Genomic DNA, 18,713 nt, shown 5'->3' with positions numbered 1-18,713 from the left:
CATTACTTTACTGCTGACTTTATCTTCAATAAACTGATTTTACTTGCTATTGAATCCACTGTTTTACTGACCATAACAACTATAGGCTTAAATATATATTTTATTAAACTTGTCTTGTTTTAAAGGATTAAATTCTCTTATAATGTCTTTTTTTTTTTTATCTTATGCTACATATTATCACTTAATTCTTTAATTTCATTAAATCCAGAATATGCTTGAAAGCACAAATAAAATAAAACTATACATCCAGTCTGTCTTCAGGAAAAAGCTGAATAAACAAAGCTATTATGTTAAGACAGTGTCTTTGTTACGAACTGCTCCCATTTACAGGGGCAATCCAGAATCATAATCTAAATTACAAGCAAAAGGTCAATCACACGGGCGAACAATCCAAATGAGCAACAGGGCAGAAAACACAGGCAAAAGTGTAATCCAGTAAACGGGCAGCTAATCAGCCTTATTTTTATTTGTATTAAATTAGGCCAGTGTACATTATGTGAAAGTTATGAATAGTCTTAAAGAAAAAAATTGATGACTAACTTGAAAGACTAGTTTCAGAGGTTTATGCAACCAGCCCCAGAAGTTTCAAAAGATCATCAGAAACTCCACCCTCTTACAAAACCTACCAGGAAGTGACTAGTCATTATTTCTACCTTTCATTTTTCCTGAAAGCCAAAACAAGTTGTGAAGAACAGAGGAGGACACATTATATTAGGGTTTTTGTGTATTTCTGATTGAAACCAGATTAGATTTTGATTGTAATGGTTATTTACTCTTTAAACCAAAGTTCACAAAGTAAAAGTAAATTGTAGATTATTGGATCTTTTACAAGACGAGGAAATGGATTCAAAATCTGTGGAAGAGCTTTCTTGTCCTGTTTGCTATGAAATCTTCAAGGTTCCTGTTTTTCTGTCCTGTAGTCACAGTATTTGTAAAGAGTGTCTACAACAGTTCTGGAAAACTAAGGAAACTCAGGAGTGTCCTGTCTGCAGGAGAAGATCTTCAAAACAAGATCCTCCAGTTAATCTCACGTTAAAAAACTTGTGTGATTCATTGATAAAGGAGGGAAAGGAGAAACGTTCATCAGGATCTGAGGAGATCTGCAGTTTACACAGTGAGAAACTCAAACTCTTCTGTCTGGAGGACAAACAGGCTGTGTGTTTAGTGTGCAGAGACTCAGAGAAACACACCAATCACACATTCAGACCCATCAGTGAAGTGCTTTCATCTTACAAGGTAAGACTAATGTCTCTCATTGCATATGCTGAATACAGTGATATACATAGAAACAGTATTATTTGTGTAAACAATAGACCAATATTTATTTTTACTCAGACTAAATCTCTATGATTTACTACTGATATACAATTCTGCTCTAATCTTAGACTCTCTGATGTTCAAATCTTCTTGAATGTAACAGCATCTGCACAAAATACGTTTAAAAAAAAAGAGAAATGTCATGGGTTATTAATGTTTTTTCAATAATAATATGTAATTTAAGACACACCAAAAAGTGACTGATACTAACATACTTCCACTTTCTGTATTTGTATTTGCACAACTACAAATTTAAAACTGAATGGATATAATACTTAAGAATTGGCCATTGCAAAAAACACATTTGTTTGATAAAAACATGATTTCTTCTTGTTCATCCCAGATTCTATAATTAATATATATATATTTATATTTAATTACATTTCAGGCACAAATGCTTCCTGAGAATGACCCATTCAACATATAATAAAATAATAAAAACATTCAAACATACAATGTTTAAAGCTCTTAAAGCTGCATAAGTTTCACATATTTTCATCTTAACCTGTAGGAGGAGTTTAATACAGCACTGACGTCCTTACAAAACAAGCTCAAACATGGAGAAGAAATGAAAGAAGAGTGTGATGACATAATTAAACACATCAAGGTGAGGATATAAAGAGTTAAATACTCAACATTCACACACAGAGTTTATTATTGACATTAGTGGAGTGTGTGTTCATACAGCGCTGACTGAAGTGAATGTGATTTGATTTCAGTCTCAAGCTGAGCGCACAGAGCGTCAGATTAAAGAAGAGTTTGAGAAGCTTCATCAGTTTCTCAGAGACGAAGAAGAAGCTACAATCACTGCACTGAGAGAGGAAGAGGAGCAGAAGAAGCAGAGGATGAAGGAGAAGCTGGAGGAGATGAACACACACATCTCAGCTCTTTCACACACAATCAGAGACATGGAGGAGATGATGAAAGACAATGACGTCTCGTTTCTAAAGGTGACAAATCAATCTGGCTTCATTCTTTGTGCAGAAAACAACTTGTATAGAGAGACTCATTGACAATGAGAGTGTTTGATAAGATATTAAAATGTTTTCAAACTCTATATTTTCCAGAACTTTAAGGCCTCAATGGAAAGGTAAGTGAGCTGCTCGTATCTCTTCTCTCAGTGGATCTGAACTCAAATTCTCTGCAGTTCTGACTCCTGAATGTTCCTCAGAGTCCAGATCTCACAGCCGGATCCACGGATGAGTTCTGGAGCTTTGATTCATGTGTCGCGTTATCTGGGTAACCTGCCGTTCAGAGTCTGGAAGAAGATGCTGGAAACTGTCCAACACAGTGAGTCTCAGCAGATTTGACACCAGTGCAGAAGATAGTTCACATATAAACACACACAACATCAACATTTGATAGACATATATTTAATAATCAATTGAATTTGAATCTGAACTGTATTTCAGAAAATCATCAGATCATACAGCAAACTCATAATTAAATGTCTATTCCTCATGGTTTATGTTTATGTATTAGGATATAATAGCGTTTATTGAAAACTATTATTAAACCTGAAGCCTCAATCCATTCTGACAGTAACTGAGAGACAGAGGTGGAAAGTAACAAATTATATTTACTTGCTTTACATAATTGAGTAGTTTTTTTTTTGTGTACTTCTACTTTTTTAAGTAGTTTTTCAAATCTGCAATTTTACTTTTACTGAAGTACGTTTTGTTTGATGTATTGTACTTCACTACATTTTAAATCATATCTGTTAATGAGTAAAAACAAAAGTGATGCAGACCCAGCTGAAAGAGAGCCAGCGAATTCTTATGAAGCGAACAATGGCCAGTGTGGAAATAATTTGGATGTAGAAAAACGTGTGGTTGTCCTCGAGGATAGATATCCAATTTGCAAAAAATGTGGACACTAAAAGAGGAAACAAAGAACAGCATCGCTCCGTGCAGATAAAGGGATGTGGGTCATTCCTGGGATTCGGTAATATTTCAGTCCCCCAGACTTTTGGTTCACCAAAATTAAAAATTAAAAGCTTTCCACAATACTTTGGTATGTCCATTATAATGAATAAAAAATAATAATATTGCATTTAAATATTTTTTTTATCATAAAATAATGTCTTATTTCTATTGTAAACTCAGCATTTTGTCAGGTCCCTTCTCTGGTACTTCACTGAATTTGTACTTAGGAAATATTTAACAAATTGTACACGCGTCAAAATTTGTTTGCAAATGTTGTAAGTATTTATTTGTGTTACTTTCTTGTGAAAAAAACAAACAAGATATTTGATAAAAAAAACAGACTATAAAGTGATGTCCGTCAGTCTGAACTCAACCCCGTCACGCCAACTATTCTCCACCTATAATAATGTAGACTCCACCCATATGTGACATAATGTACCAGAAATGACATCATTCAGGTCTTTTTAACAGTGTTGCATAAGATGGTAAGTAGTATCATACTTTTTATAATATATGTGACTCAACCTCAACCTCAACACTTAAAAATTAAGATGGAAAATCATTTTTCAAAATTGTATTTTAATCCATAAGTATATACAATGTACTTGTTTCATTGCTGCCATGTATGGTCTACTCTCCTACACTACAAGACCATTGGCCATTTTGTGCAGAAAACCTCAACCGCACATATCTGTATATTTCACATTATTTCAGGGTTGAAAACTTGTGACAGGGTTGAGTTTTTCACTTAATTTATGGATAATTTTAATTAAAAGAAATACATATATATATATATTAGTCATAAAGATATACTTACCAAATTCATGTCAACTCATAATTCTGTTATAAATAGAGTATTTGATGTAATGTGTCCACTTAAACACTGACAAGCTTCTTATCTCAGAAATGGCCGCCGCATCATCAGCAGAAAGACAGTGTTATATATGCAGATCTGTTGATCCAGAAAGAAGGGCACAATATGAGAAAGAAAAAAAGAAAGAAAATTGAAGACAATGTCTCCCTTCAAACCAGTTACAGTCTTCAACCCCGTCACACTATTCTCAAACTTGTCACATTCATATTTTTGGAAAAAATAGGGAAGGAAATAAAAAATGAAGGCATTTCTTGCTGATTTCCAACTGACATGTGAAGGACTGACACAATACAATTGTGGTTTTAGTTAAACATCTAAATTTACAATATTTTTTTTTTATAAAACTAAAGAGACCTCAGGCATGACAATTTGTCTATTTTTAACTTCAGTCCCCAAAAATGTGAAAAGTATCATACATGTTACATTTGTAGTTATTAAATTGTTATGAGGGACACATGATCAGTATATGTTTGTTTTATAGCAAGTTTTGTGTAAAATCCTCTTTAAACCAAGTCCATTTTGTCCATTACAGGGTTGAGAATAAAATGTGTTTAAATACAAAAAAACACTGAAATGAATAAAAGGTCTCAAATGCCTGAGGTGGGAAAATATGATTTTTTAGAGGTTTAAAATGTGCCTAATGATGTGGGCTATTTAGAAAATGATTTATATGTAGTTTAAAAAAATAAAAAATAATTCCAAGTTGAAATATGACCGAATCCCAGTAATGACCCATGTCCCGTTTATAACTTAAGGCCGAATGATTTCCGTGATTCAGAGGGAATTCCAGAATCCAGTCATGAAAATGGCATTTACATAACGCAGATGTCACGTAAAACACACAAACTGATGGATGAATCAAGTAGAGCTGTGCAATAAATCCAATGTCTGTGAATATTAAAGCTCAAAAAGAGTGCTATGTAAATATATAATCTGCTTGTTCTGCATGTCTCTGTGTGAATGAGATGTGCCGCTTCTTCTACTACTCAAGTACTCGACGCGCTCATGGTGTTTTCAGCGTCTCATAAACAATATGAGGATATTAATACATGAACATTTCCAGAGCTGCTCTGAGAGAACGCCTAATGAGCATTTCCATCATTATATTGGAGAAAAACCAGTCAAATACACTCTGAAACATTCACTACAACACGTCAAAATAAAAGTTTAACTAGGAGAAATTATGACAGAAATATATTACTATTGTACGCCTATAATAGAAGGTACTTCTCAAAATAATAAAAACAACAACAATAATAATACAATTTATTTAAACATTATTTAAAGAATATATATTTGATTACCACTGTTTTTGATAATATATTTAAATTAAATAATAAAAAGAAACATTGATTTTCTGAATAAAATACATTTGATAGGACTCTATTATTCTTAAAGATTTTAATTCATTATTTGTGTTAAAAATAAGTTGTTACTCTAATTCATAATCAATTATTGAATTTAGTTGATTAGACATGTTTTATTGAAATTTTAATAAACAAAACACAGATGGTTTCGAGTTTGTTATAATACAAGCATTTGTTCAACCAAAAAAACCTGTTTTCATTCATTTAACTGTCATTTTAAATGATGATAATAATAAACATAATGTAATAATACTGTTTATTTATTTAATAATTGATTAATACCAGAAACTGTGATATTTTCAGAGACGTTGTCATACTGTGAAAATCTCATCCCGTTACACAGGAGAGCCCCCCACCACACCCCCGCTGTGAAAAACTAACTCAGTAACTTTTACTCTGAGCAAATACTTGAGTAGAATATTGTATTACTCTTCCCACCTCTGCTGAGAGAACACTGTTATCATAGCATGATTTATGATCTCTTTCAACAAAGTCTTTATATGTGTTTTACATTTACATTTCTAATACTTCATATTTCATCCTGTAATCTGATGTTATTCTCTTTGCAGCTCCGTTGACTCTGGATCCAAACACAGCAGGTCCTCGTCTCACACTCTCTGCTGATCTGACCAGTGTGTCGCTCAGTGATGGAGATAAAACACTTCCTGATAATCCAGAGAGGATTGACGGGTATCCATGTGTCCTGGGATCTGAGGGCTTTAACTCAGGAACACACTGCTGGGATGTGGAGGTTGGAGACAGTACATGCTGGGTTCTTGGAATAACAACAGCATCAAACCAAAGGAAGGGAGCGGTTTTCTTTGACTCTAATGTCTGGCGTGTGTGTTACATGAACAGCAAATACAGCTCACATTCCCCAGAGCAACCCGCCACTGTCTTCACTGTTAAACAGAAGCTTCAGCGTGTGAGAGTTCAGCTGGACTATGACAGAGGAACAGTGTCATTCTCTGATCCTGTAACTAAAGACTGTCTGTGCAGATTCAGGACATCCTTCACAGAGACTGTCTTTCCATTCTTCTGTAATGGCAGCACAACTTCTCCTCTGAGGATCTTACCAGTTAAACTGTTTATTACAGCAGAAAATCACAGTTAAATCTGCTTCTGCTTCTAGATTAATACAGTTTTGCAAATTATGCTTCAATAATAACACTGTAATCAAAGGGTCTCATTGATCAATCACACTTCAATGTAAAGTTTAGAGCCGACTTAACCCTTGTGTTTCCTTAAGGACATGTTTGTTTCTTTCAGGGTTTAAATTTAATGTAATTTTAAATTGGATTTTTATTGGATTTTTCTTATTTCACCCTCATTTCCTTTCATAAATCACTGGGTACACAAACTATTTACACTCAGGACCTTAAGGACAAAAATGTCCCCATTGAAATCCATTAAAACTATTAAATGATTCAGTCTTTGTTAATAGACTTTTGTTCTGTTGGCAAGGCTTCAAAATTAAAAATGTTTTCTATTTTTTTACAAGATGGTGCCGATTTCTCAGGTTTGGTCTATAAAGCAAATACTCATTTTTTTCCTGTTTTCTGCTTCTGCATTTTAGAGTCAATTGGATAAATTATTATGTAGTGTGTGTGTGTGTGTGTGTGTGTGTGTGTGTGTGTGTGTGTGTGTGTGTGTGTGTGTGTGTGTGTGTGTGTGTGTGTGTGTGTGTGTGTGTGTGTGTGTGTGTGTGTGAAAAATGTGTTAAAAATGTATTTGTGCATGTAATATTTGATAAAGAAAAATTCTACTGTACTGCAAATCACAAAGTAATTATTATTATTATAAATTCAATACTTAACCATTAAACAAGTCATACAATAATAAAAAATAATTAATTCATGTTTACAAGATAAAGTATTGACACATTTTAGTAATCCTCTTGCCAGTGAAATCCTCATATGTTCATATGTATATTATCCTATAACTCGAGCTCTGAAACATATGAATGCACTGAGGCAGAAGCTGTTTATATATTCATGCATAATGATTGACAGAATAACAAGACAAACTAAATACTTTCAAACCGTTATTAAGAACAGATTTAAAACGTTACTTTATATTTATATAAAGCGCCACACAGGATTCAAACTGATGCACTTCAGTGTATTTTAAGTACATCTGCAGTGACAAATATCATAATATCATGAATAAGACAAAATGTCCACTGATGATGTAACAGGACCGTTCTCAGCACCAGAGACTGCAGTGCATGCTGGGATTTGGTGACAGTAACATTAACATCAACACTGTTATTGAACTGAATGGAATCAACGTTGAACTGACTCAAAGTGAATAACAACATTATTATCTTCTGTAGAGCTGATTATAGATGAACTCATTTCATAGTTGATGATCGTTACACAGTTATTGAACTGAACTGAATCAACACTGAACTGACTTCAGCTGAACAATCACTGTTGTCTTTAGAGCTGCTTTACAGCAGAACTGATTTCTGTTTGCATCATTGATCATTATTTTCCTGTTTATCTGTAAAAGCTGCTTTGAAACAATCTTAAAAAACTAGTAATGACTTGTGCAGTTTCTCACTGGTTATGATGATGCGCTTCTCATATCAAGAGTCAACTGTATATCAACAGCCCTGAGTCAAAGGAAAACTGATAAGGAACTTGATATGAGGACATTTAAGTATTAACAGTGTTGTTGTCAAACCCATGATTCAACACACAGTCTAATAATAATCAGGGTTGTTCAACTCCTGAAGAACTAACTTTGAGTTCAGCTCAAACACACATTCCTGTAGTTTACAAGTAACCCTGAACATCTCGGTTAGGTGTGTTTGATTAGCATGAGGAGCAAAACTCTTCACTAGAGAGTAGAGTCGGACACCTCAGCCAAAGGCACTCTGTGTGTGTGTGTGTGTGTGTGTGTGTGTGTGTGTGTGTGTGTGTGTGTGTGTGTGTGTGTGTGTGTGTGTGTGTGTGTGTGTGTGACTCCCTCTGCTGGACAGGCTCATGTAGTGTAGGGGAAGATGCTGTAATTCAATATTTCCAAACCCTGTTCCTGGAGGCACACTAACATATTTAAACTCTTGCTAATCAAACTCACTGATGCAACTCATCAGCTCTTTAGTAAACGCTTCAAAGCTGTGTTCAGAATCATGTACTTCCAGAGTAGATATAGGAACATCATGCAACTAGTGTTTTTAGGGGCATCAGTAACAGTTCTGGCTCTTCTTCCTATACTGTGAATCCTGATACTCAGTGTAATGTATGAATGGCTCATAAAGATAAGGCGGCTCGTGAACTGATTAGTTTCTGCTTTTTCAACTCTTGAACGGCAAAACAACATGGACTCTGTTATATGTGACGGAGCTTTATCTGCAGTATTACCTGTATTAACTGTACATGTCCCGTACAGACACGTCACTCTCTATTACTAATAAAACCTGAACAGATTCTTACATTACCATTACAGTTTAGTGGTGTTATTATAAAGTATGCATGGGGGCCGGGATAAAATCCTGATATAATATACATTTTTTTAATTAACCAAGCAAAATTGCAAGTGAACTCGACTGCCGGTGATCAACCTGCACTTTCATGTGGAAAACACTTGATTTTTTGATAACATTTTAACAATTGCTGCCATGTCTTCAGACCCACTTATATCATTTTGAATTATGAACCCGAAGCAAAAACATGCATAATTTCTATCATGACAACTCTCTGAGAGTTTAGCATGCTAATGGATATGACCATGTTAATGTGCCCCTATTATGGTTTTTCGAATATTCCCTTTCATGCAGTGTGTAATATAGATGATTGTGAATGTAAACTACACTGCTGCTGTTATTATTACTGCTGTACAATATAGCATGCATGATATTACCCGTAACAGATCTATACAGGTGGAGCTGGGGAAGGTGGAGGGTTTCTGCAAACTACAGCAAACACTGATCAAGTATTTGAATGTTGAACAACAAGCTCATTGGCCGCTGATGCAACAGGAACCATCAGCTCGTCATGAAGAGAACAACGTGATGCAAGCAGATTGAGTTGAGGACCATCAGCCTGTGTGTGTAGAGTTTCATGACAGAACTTTGTATTAATGTCTTTACTGTTGCTATCAGGGTTTGAAATTAACTTTTTCACTCACCGGCCAATTTGGATACTAAATTTTTTAATTACCGGCCATTCAAAACTTCTACTAGCCAAAAAAATAAAATAAATTAACCAGATTAACTACGTCACAGCTTATACAGTATATACATATAAAATATTGTTATTATTATAAAATTTGGATTTCATACATTAATTTCTTATTCATACAAAATCCTGTCATCCATCTCCTCTCTAACTCTTTCATTCTCATCCTTTCCACCAAAAATGTGTTTTAGGGGGACAGATCAATACAGTACAAAGAACATTTAAAAAAATGTAGGAGGAAAATAATAATGTCTTTTCTGTTAACCAAATGCTTTTAAATCCTAACTATTGCTTCAATGCCAATGAACAAGCGTGCCGTTATTTGTTGCATAGTGAAGTAAGTGTTCAAGTAAGCCATATGAGCAGATTCTGCGCAATACGCTGTATTTAATATCATGATGACTCACAAGTTGAGTATTTGTGCTAAATCTGCACCGATTTGGCTAACACTAATTTCCCCAGCAAAGTGAGTAAACATAATAGTAACACACCAAATTGGCTCATGATTTGACAGCGTTACCCTCCACAGTTGATTTTTACCCGCATTCTCTGTAGTCCTTTAGAGCAGGGATGATCATTGTAAGAAGTGTTCTTCAGAAGTACCGGTGCTTGGGGAGAGGGTAGTGCTTAAAGTGTTTTGAGATGGGACCAGTGCAGTCCTTTGAAACAGTGGGAGTGTGTGTAAATGACAGTGCTTTAAGAAATGCAGACACAGTGGAATGGAAATATTTTATACTGCAACAAAATACTCTTGCTTTACAACAAACAGTTCAATGCAACGCAATACACCTTAACAAACCACAAGGACACGCTCTGTGTCACGTATTTTTGAATCCGATCACGAAGCGGTCACATGGGTGTTTTGTGCGGATGAGCAGGCCGGAGCGCATTAAGGGTTTTCTGTTAGAACGGTGTCGTGTTGGCGGCCCCTAAGTTAATGTCTGACAACAGAAAATCTAAATCAAAAACGCCTTTATTGGGGATTCAGTTGTATTAAAATATAGTATGTGACAATTTAGAGAGTAGAATGACGTCACGAATATTGCTGTTATCACATGACATCTCTGCAGGTGATATTTTCTTGCACAGTACCTGATAGAGATAGGGAGTAGTTCCTGTGGGATATCTATGTTGGTCTATTAAGGTCTATACAGTACAAAAAGTTCTGTTATATGTTTTTCAACTTTATTGTTCAAAATAGCTGCACTTTAAACAAAGCATTTTTAAAATGTCATTGTTATGGGTTAAGTTTACATTGACATTGTTTTCAAATTTACAGTTGAAGTAAATAGACTTTTCGCAAGATAGAAGCCAGCAGGAGACCTTTAAGTCGCCGTAGTCGTTCTGCAAGACCTCGCAGTAGCTTCACAAGAGTTTTCTGCTGCTTAAGAAGCATGACACAAAGTGTTGCACCAACAACGTTTGAAAGGGAGGAACTGGAAGCTGCAGGACATTTTTTTGGTGGGTATCGTGTACGTTTTTGTTTATAGACAAAAGTTGTTAAACAAAAGTTTTGCTTCTAAAAATGTTCAAGCATGACCCGATCTAGGAATCTGGTGGTGTTGCCTTGCCCAAACACAGGATGCAAAATTAAGACTCTAAAAGAAAATATGGGACATGCTGTCATCTACATACGTCCTATGCAAAAAGACATAGAACTGTCCAGTTCTGTAAGTTTTTATTTTTTTATTTTTACAACAGTTAATGACTTATTTGCTCAATTCTGTGCTTATTACATTTTAGGCAACACAATCTTTTTTTTTTTTTTTTCATAATGTACTGAGTTTATTTTTTATTATTTTCATTTACAGTTATCTAAAATTCTGAGATAGCTTTTTTAATTTTTAAGGTTGTCTGTGAATCTCCCATGCTTGGGCCAATGGAGAGATGTCTTACCTGTGAAAAAGTTCAATTTCAGTGAACTTAAGGTTCACATTGAGAGCTGCAGGTATGGAAAACATTGACTGGTCATAATCTTGATTTAATATTCAGTTTCTTATTAGGAAAACAAATTTTAATTTCATGTTTTTGAAGGCCTAGGACTGAATGTTCCAATCCCCTGCCACCAACATTAGAGAACGAACACCTAAATGCACATACTTCAGACAGTGATCACTCATCAACCAGTCACACACTGAGGAAAATACTGACCAACTGTTCATCCATTTAACAGATGAAAACACAGACATGGTGAACTTCACGTTTGCATTGCTAAGAGCTTGTCTTACCATCTACTTCTGCCATAATTTCAGTTTGTAGGTTCACAATATTAGCATTTCAAAACACTTCTTATTTTTCTTTTTTTTTTCTTTTTGCTACTTTTTGTATATAATGTTCATCAAACTGAAGAAGAGAGTCTTGTGGATCATCCACATTTATTTGGTACAGGTTTTATGGTAGATGCTCTTAGGAGTGTCTTTAATATTTCTAAATTTCCTATCTCAAAATATTGTCAGGAATCTTTAAGTGAATGGCGGAGGATGCGTGAGGAGCAGGATGAGGAATATAATCAGACTTTGATAGCAGATCAAGCCAAAGTATGTAGGGTAAACTTTATAACAGACATCCTCTGATGACATTGTGTAATCTTTCTGTCTGCATTACAATGCAGTGTCTGAATGTGTAATTTGTTTCAGGAACTTCAGAAGATGAACAGTGAAGAATCAGAAGTAAAGGAAATCAGGATGTTGCTGCCTTTTTAAGACATATTATATATTTACTTGTAATGACTTGTATGTGTATTTACATAGCAGATACTTAGATAACCTAAAGCAAATTACAAGCTGAAAAATTCTATAAAAGCATCAACATAGAGAAAATACTTCACTTACATTTTTACTCTTAGATTTTCCATTGTATCAAACAATGTATCAGTGAAGAAATAATAAATGAAAAAAATGGGCCATGCTTCCATAAAAGCAGAGTAATTAGCTAAACCCACTGCATAATTACCTGATTTGAGCCTTCTAAGGATTTGTATTGTGTTTCCGACGTGTTGGCTTAGGGATTAGGGATAGTCAGAGTTCCTTTACATCGTGTAAACATTCAATCTGGCCTTGTTTCTGATCTTGTTAAGATTGCTGTTCGTCTGCAACTACCTATTAAAGGTATTGATTTGATTCTCGGTAATGATCTCGCAGGTGGAAAGGCACTGCCGTTTCCTGAAGTAATTGAAGATCCGCTTTCTGACCTATGAAATGTTGTAGACTCAGTTGAATTATAGCACAATCGAGAAGGAAGCGCTGGCCTTACTGCTTGCGTTACAGTATTTTGAGGTTTATATGGGGTCAAGTTCACTACCTCTTGTAGTCTTTACAGATCATAACCCGTTGGTTTTTCTGTCTTGGATGCGTAATTCTAACCAACTGTTACGCTGTTAAGCCTAATGGGAACAGTGTTTGTGCTGCTTTGTGCGGTTGTGTTTCTGTTTCCTCTATAGGTCACGTGACGTCCCGCCGACTGCTGATTGTGGGTGATTTGGCCAAAGCTGCAGTGGAGTTCTGTTGTCTGCAGATCTTAGACTGTGACTATTCCAGGTGTAGCAAGGGGCGTCAGGTACTGGAAGGAACTGTATGAAGCACCAATAATTATACTAACGTTCAACTACGCCACCCGGTATATACCGATTTCATATATGACATGAATGACACTCTGTGCCTCATCAAACATAACCCAAATCCTTCCATTTTTTTGTACAACCACAATTATCCGCTGCGTTTGCAACATCTGTGAAACTCTATATACAAAATGATAACGAGAGGAGAATTTCTTTAGCAGAAATCAGCTAAAGCTAACAAATCATCCACAATCCCTCTCCAAAGACGTTTAAAAAAAAAAAGCGATTTAACGTGCACTTAAAATGATTTATTAATGTAGGTCAAGGTTAAGGTCAAAGTTTATTTATAAAGCACATTTACAAGCAGTCACTACTGCCCCCAAAGTGCTGTACAGATACAGGGAACAACAAAAGATAAAACATGACAATTAACCAAAAAACGTACAAAAGCAGAGTAGGCCAAAAATAATTAGAAAACGGACAACAAATAAACTATGCATAAATTTTTTTTTTAAATGTCACAGCTCAGCTTCCGTTAAAAGCCAGTGCAAAAAGATGAGTTTTTAAAAGTGATTTAAAATTCTCAATAGAGGTAGCTGCTCTGATATTGAAAGGAAGAGAGTTCCAGAGCTTAGGACCTGCTACAGAAAAAGCTCTGTCCCCTCTAGTTTTTTCGTTTGGATCTTGGACAGTCTAAAAGCAATTGGTCAGTAGACCTAAGTGCGCTGACTGGGGTATGCAAAATCAGCATATCAGATAGATATGATGGTGCCAATCCATTCAAAGATTTAAAAACAAATAATAAGATCTTAAAATGGATTCTAAAAGCGACAGGCAACCAGTGGAGAGACGACAGTACAGGGGTGATGTGGTCACTGCGTTTTGTTTTTGTCAGCAGGCGTGCAGCTGCATTTTGAACCAGTTGCAATCGGCGAACTGAAGACTGATCAAGGCCATAGTACAAAGAGTTACAATAGTCCAAGCGATTTGTAATCAGGGCATGCACAACTCTTTCCAGTTGATTATGGGGTAGGTAAGGCTTAACTTTCCCAAGAAGTCTGAGCTGAAAGAAACTTGTTTTTACGACTGAGCTAATCGAGTTTAAATGAACTATCAATAAAAACACCAAGACTTTTTATACACGGGCTACAGTTTGATGATAGTGGGCCAAGAGCACTGTTCAAACCAAAGACATCGGGCTCCCCAAAAGTTACAACTTCAGTTTTTTGGTCATTTAAGTGTAAAAAATGTAGTGACAACCAATCTTTTACTTCAAGTAGGCATTTTCTCAGTGTTTCAACTGAGTTTGTTTTAGTATTCAGAGGTAAATAAATGTGGACGTCATCTGCAAAGCAGTGAAAAGAAATGTTATATTTTTGGAAGATTGATCCCATGGGCAGCATATACAGCGAGAACAAGACTGGGCCTAAAATTGATCCTTGAGGCACCCCGCTGTTAATCGGGGCTTTATTTGAGTAAAAAGGCCCAAGGTTTACAGAAAAGGACCTGTCTGTCAGATATGACTGAAACCACTTCAGAGCTGTGCCTTTGATGCCTGCACAGGACTCGAGTCTTGACAATAAAATCTTGTGGTCAACCGTATCGAACGCTGCAGTCAGATCTAAAAGCACTAGCACAGCAGAGCTACCAGAATCAGAAATTAAAAGAAGATCATTAAAAACTTTTAAAAGAGCAGTTTCCGTACTGTGACAAGATTTAAAACCAGACTGAAATTTTTCAAAGATGTTGGAGTTAAGGTGCAATAGAAGTTGGGCATATACCACTTTTTCTAGAACCTTTGATAAAAAAGGCAGCTTAGAAACTGGCCTGTAGTTGGACAGAGCAGCGGGCTCCAAATTGTGCTTTTTTTAGGAGGGGTTGTACAATGGCCTTTTTTAAAGCTGCTGGAACAGACCCAGTTGAAAGAGACCTATTTATCAGATTTAAAATACAAGGTACAACAGAGTCAAAAACATCTTTAAAAAGCTTAGCTGGAAGGCTGTCCAATGAACAGACCGAAGGTCTTAAACATTGGACCGTCTTTAACAAATCAGAAAAAGGTATTGGCATAGCATCTTGCTTCAAAAACAGCTGAACATAAGGATATGATACTGGGATCTGGCGCAACACAAATGGTTAATGCCCGGATACTGGACACCTTATCAGTGAAGAATTTACAAAATCTGTCACACAGAAGGGCACTAGGAATAATGCCAGTATGTTCAGGAGGATTGATTATCCTATTTAAAACATTAAAAAGGACATGAGGTTTGTGACAGTTGTTTTGCACAAGATTTGACATATACTGAGTCTTTGCAGCTTTTACAGCGTCCTGGTAGTTAGACAAACAGTCTCTTAAAATTCCCAGAGATATATGAAGCTTGTCTTTTTTCCATTTTCTCTCAGCACGTCGACATGTACTTTTTATTGTTTTATTAATCTACGTTTAAAAAACATAAATTAAATATTTTAAATTGATATTTTAAATATCATAAATTATAAATTTAACTATTTTAAATGTGTATATTTATTCATACATTTAAAATGTTTATTTATTTATTTATTTATTTATTGTTTTATGGTTTTATTAAAATACATTTAAAAACACGAATCAAATAAACAACTTTAAAAATGTCTATTAATTTGTCCATTTAAAAGTGATTTATTTATATACATTTTCATGTTTGAATTATTAAATTGATAAATTGATTCTTCATTTTATTTTTAAGTGGCACTCCTGGTCCTCCATAGTTATAATGCTCAACGCTGCAAAAGGAAATCTGACTGAATCCTGCAGTCGGATGGATCGAATGAACGTTACGTATTTGTAGTTTGTTTAACCAATATCATCATGACGCCTAAAGACGGTTCAGAGAAACAATAGTTGTAAAATGCCCTCTCGATCAAATGAGAAAACTTGTGGTCGTAGAATGGAGGAAAATATCTGAATACAGATCAGCTAACAGGCGATTATTGACAGGACACGATCTCAAACACAGCACTGATATCGAGATATCTTCTGGTAAAATAAACTTTTCCAGTACCGTCAGGAGATTGTAAAGGACCCGAAGAAGTCCACATCCATCTTTCACATTTTTCCTCGATTCCTGGACTCCAAGGTTCTGGTGAGTATTCATGCTAGCTGAAGTATTAGATTTCCGCTGCTCTGCTGCAACCTTCACCTGATGTGGACTATCCCTGGCTTAGAATAGACAGCAGATAAGATGATTCTCCATGAGTTTAGTGTACACATGCAGGGAGCACATGCATTGTGTAAAGCTGTTTAAAGTTGTAAAAGCTGTCAAGTGCTAATATAAATGCAAGTGACCTTGAGTTTTAAAAAATCAACGAAGCATGCGCCAGTGGAGCAGTTATAAACTGATGCTCACTTACAATACAACACCTTTGAGGAGAAAGGCAGCAGCAGAGAAATTCTGTCTGATAGGAAGTCAAGAGGACAGATTTACTTAAAACAGACTCCATAATCGCCCAGCACCTGTATATTTACATCCACCTAAATCCTTCACTAACCACAACTTTAAGTGTTAAAATCACAGCAAGCTTGTGCGATATGCAAATTTCTGATATTTAGAAAATTTCAATATATTGTACAGCTCTAATCTTCAATATAGCCTACACTGTAAAACATTTCCTGTAGAAATGACAGTAACTTACAGGCAGCAGTTTGCCAGTAACTTACTGTAAATTAAACTTACAGTAAAAATACTGTATTAATATTTACAGTACCATTGAACTTTAAATGTATAAATATTACAGAAGCAGAAACTTTAAATTTAACCATTTAAACGTATTTACAGTATAGTATATTTTTTACTGTAAAACACAATCATGTTATAGTCTTTTCTCCAGTAGGCCTAATATATTTTAATACAATACAAATATATTACTTTACATTGTAAAATTGACTGTTATTTGTTTACTATTTATTGTAAAACTGTACAAATTATTGTATTTCAACAGGTCACAGTACTAAAAACTAGTAAATAACTTTGAAAAGAAACAAAGACAATACTGCTGAACTTTGTATTTATTTAATTGTTCGATCTTAATACTTGAAATAACATTTTAATATTCTTGCAGATTGTACTTTCAGTTTTCCAAAATCCTGCAGTTATACATGTATGCATAAGTTTCATATTACAGCATTTTAAAACAATTCATCAACAGATTCAGTCATAAGAACAATCTTAAAAATGTACAAATTCAGAAAACTCCTGTGTAGAATGTATTTGCTCTTAGTAGATTAATAGCTTTGCTAACTGAAATCCAGAAAATCCAGGAGGATACATGAGTCTTCAGGCCAGAGTTCTTCCCACTTCTTTTGCTGACCTGGAACTTTGAGGAGCACTTGCTGTTGTCAGGGTTAATCCTCACAATTAACCTTTACATAACAGAAATAATTGTTAGATCATTTGATGTGTAAAAATGTTTTAAACATTGGTTAAGACAGAAATGTAATTTTTGTCATCATTTACTCACCCTTATGATGTTACAAACCCATAAGACTCATTCATTCATTTTTAGAACACAAAGTTTTTAACGTCAAGTGCATACATACATTGTTAAAGGAATCCATATGATTTGAGAGGTTTTAGACAAGTAATTACTTCTCAAGTATAAAATAAATCATTTGTCTTTATGCATTTCTTGAGCTAGAATATTTTGGTTGAGTGGAATTTCAGTAGATGGACAAAAATTATGGGAGATTAAAAATAATGAATTTGCGATGAACAAAAGTCATATGTGTTTGGAACAACATGAAGGTGTAAACAACAGAAGTAAACAATAGAAGTCTTTTAACTGTATTAAGATTTGCAAACTTAGCTAAATATTTTAAAGGGTCATAAAACACTAAAGTCATTTTAACAGAGGTGTTTGTGTTAGGGCCGCAACGACGCGTCGACGTCATCGATTACGTCGACTATGAAAATACGTCGATACGCATGAAATGCGTCGACGCGTCACATTAATTATTTAGGTTTAAATATTGAGTAATGGCGGCTTCTGCTCCCTCTCATGGTGAGAATGACAGACCACGATCATCCAAAGTATGGGAATACTTTAAACTACGGCTGAACAGAAAGGTGCTTTGTTCACTATGCAAACTATGCCCCATTCGGCGACGATAAAATGGACTTTAATTTATAACTTCAAATCTGTTAACGAAGCTTTCAGTGCATTTGTCAGTTTTTAAAAGTTGTGTATGCACATGTAGACTAGAGACCTGCACTCCCGCGGGACCCACGATCTGATGGCCGAGTGCGGGCGCGGGAATGTAGATCTGATGGCCGAGTGCGGCGCGGGAATGTAGATCTGATGGCCGAGTGCGGCGCGGGACCCACGATCTGATGGCCGAGTGCGGCGCGGGAATGTAGATCTGATGGCCGAGTGCGGCGCGGGACCCACGATCTGATGGCCGAGTGCGGCGCGGGAATGTAGATCTGATGGCCGAGTGCGGCGCGGGACCCA

General features: G+C 35.5%; 1 protein-coding gene across 1 annotated transcript; it reads left to right on the top strand.

Moving 5' to 3' along the window:
- Positions 1-627: 627 nt before the first annotated feature.
- On the top strand, positions 628-6,983 carry LOC309505010 (E3 ubiquitin-protein ligase TRIM35-like). The gene is made up of 6 exons (XM_082178362.1): positions 628-1,236; positions 1,829-1,924; positions 2,037-2,267; positions 2,385-2,407; positions 2,489-2,607; positions 6,053-6,983. The coding sequence occupies exons 1-6, from the start codon at positions 841-843 to the stop codon at positions 6,595-6,597; spliced, it is 1,410 nt and encodes a 469-aa protein (XP_082034488.1). The 5' UTR covers positions 628-840; the 3' UTR covers positions 6,598-6,983.
- The last annotated feature ends 11,730 nt before the right edge of the window (positions 6,984-18,713 follow it).

This window comes from Leuciscus leuciscus (assembly GCF_965113295.1).
Source record: "Leuciscus leuciscus genome assembly, chromosome: 8".
Classification (NCBI taxonomy): domain Eukaryota; kingdom Metazoa; phylum Chordata; class Actinopteri; order Cypriniformes; family Leuciscidae; genus Leuciscus; species Leuciscus leuciscus.
The sequence above is the reverse complement of the archived record's forward strand: the minus strand, read 5'-3'. Positions and strand labels throughout refer to the sequence as shown.

Excerpts from the sequence above, each read along its gene's own strand:
- LOC309505010 (XM_082178362.1), top strand. The coding sequence starts at position 841 with ATGGATTCAAAATCTGTGGAAGAGCTTTCTTGTCCTGTTTGCTATGAA. Across the intron at positions 1,237-1,828 it reads AAGTGCTTTCATCTTACAAG|GAGGAGTTTAATACAGCACT; the intron begins GTAAGACTAATG and ends CTTAACCTGTAG. Across the intron at positions 2,408-2,488 it reads TTTAAGGCCTCAATGGAAAG|AGTCCAGATCTCACAGCCGG; the intron begins GTAAGTGAGCTG and ends AATGTTCCTCAG.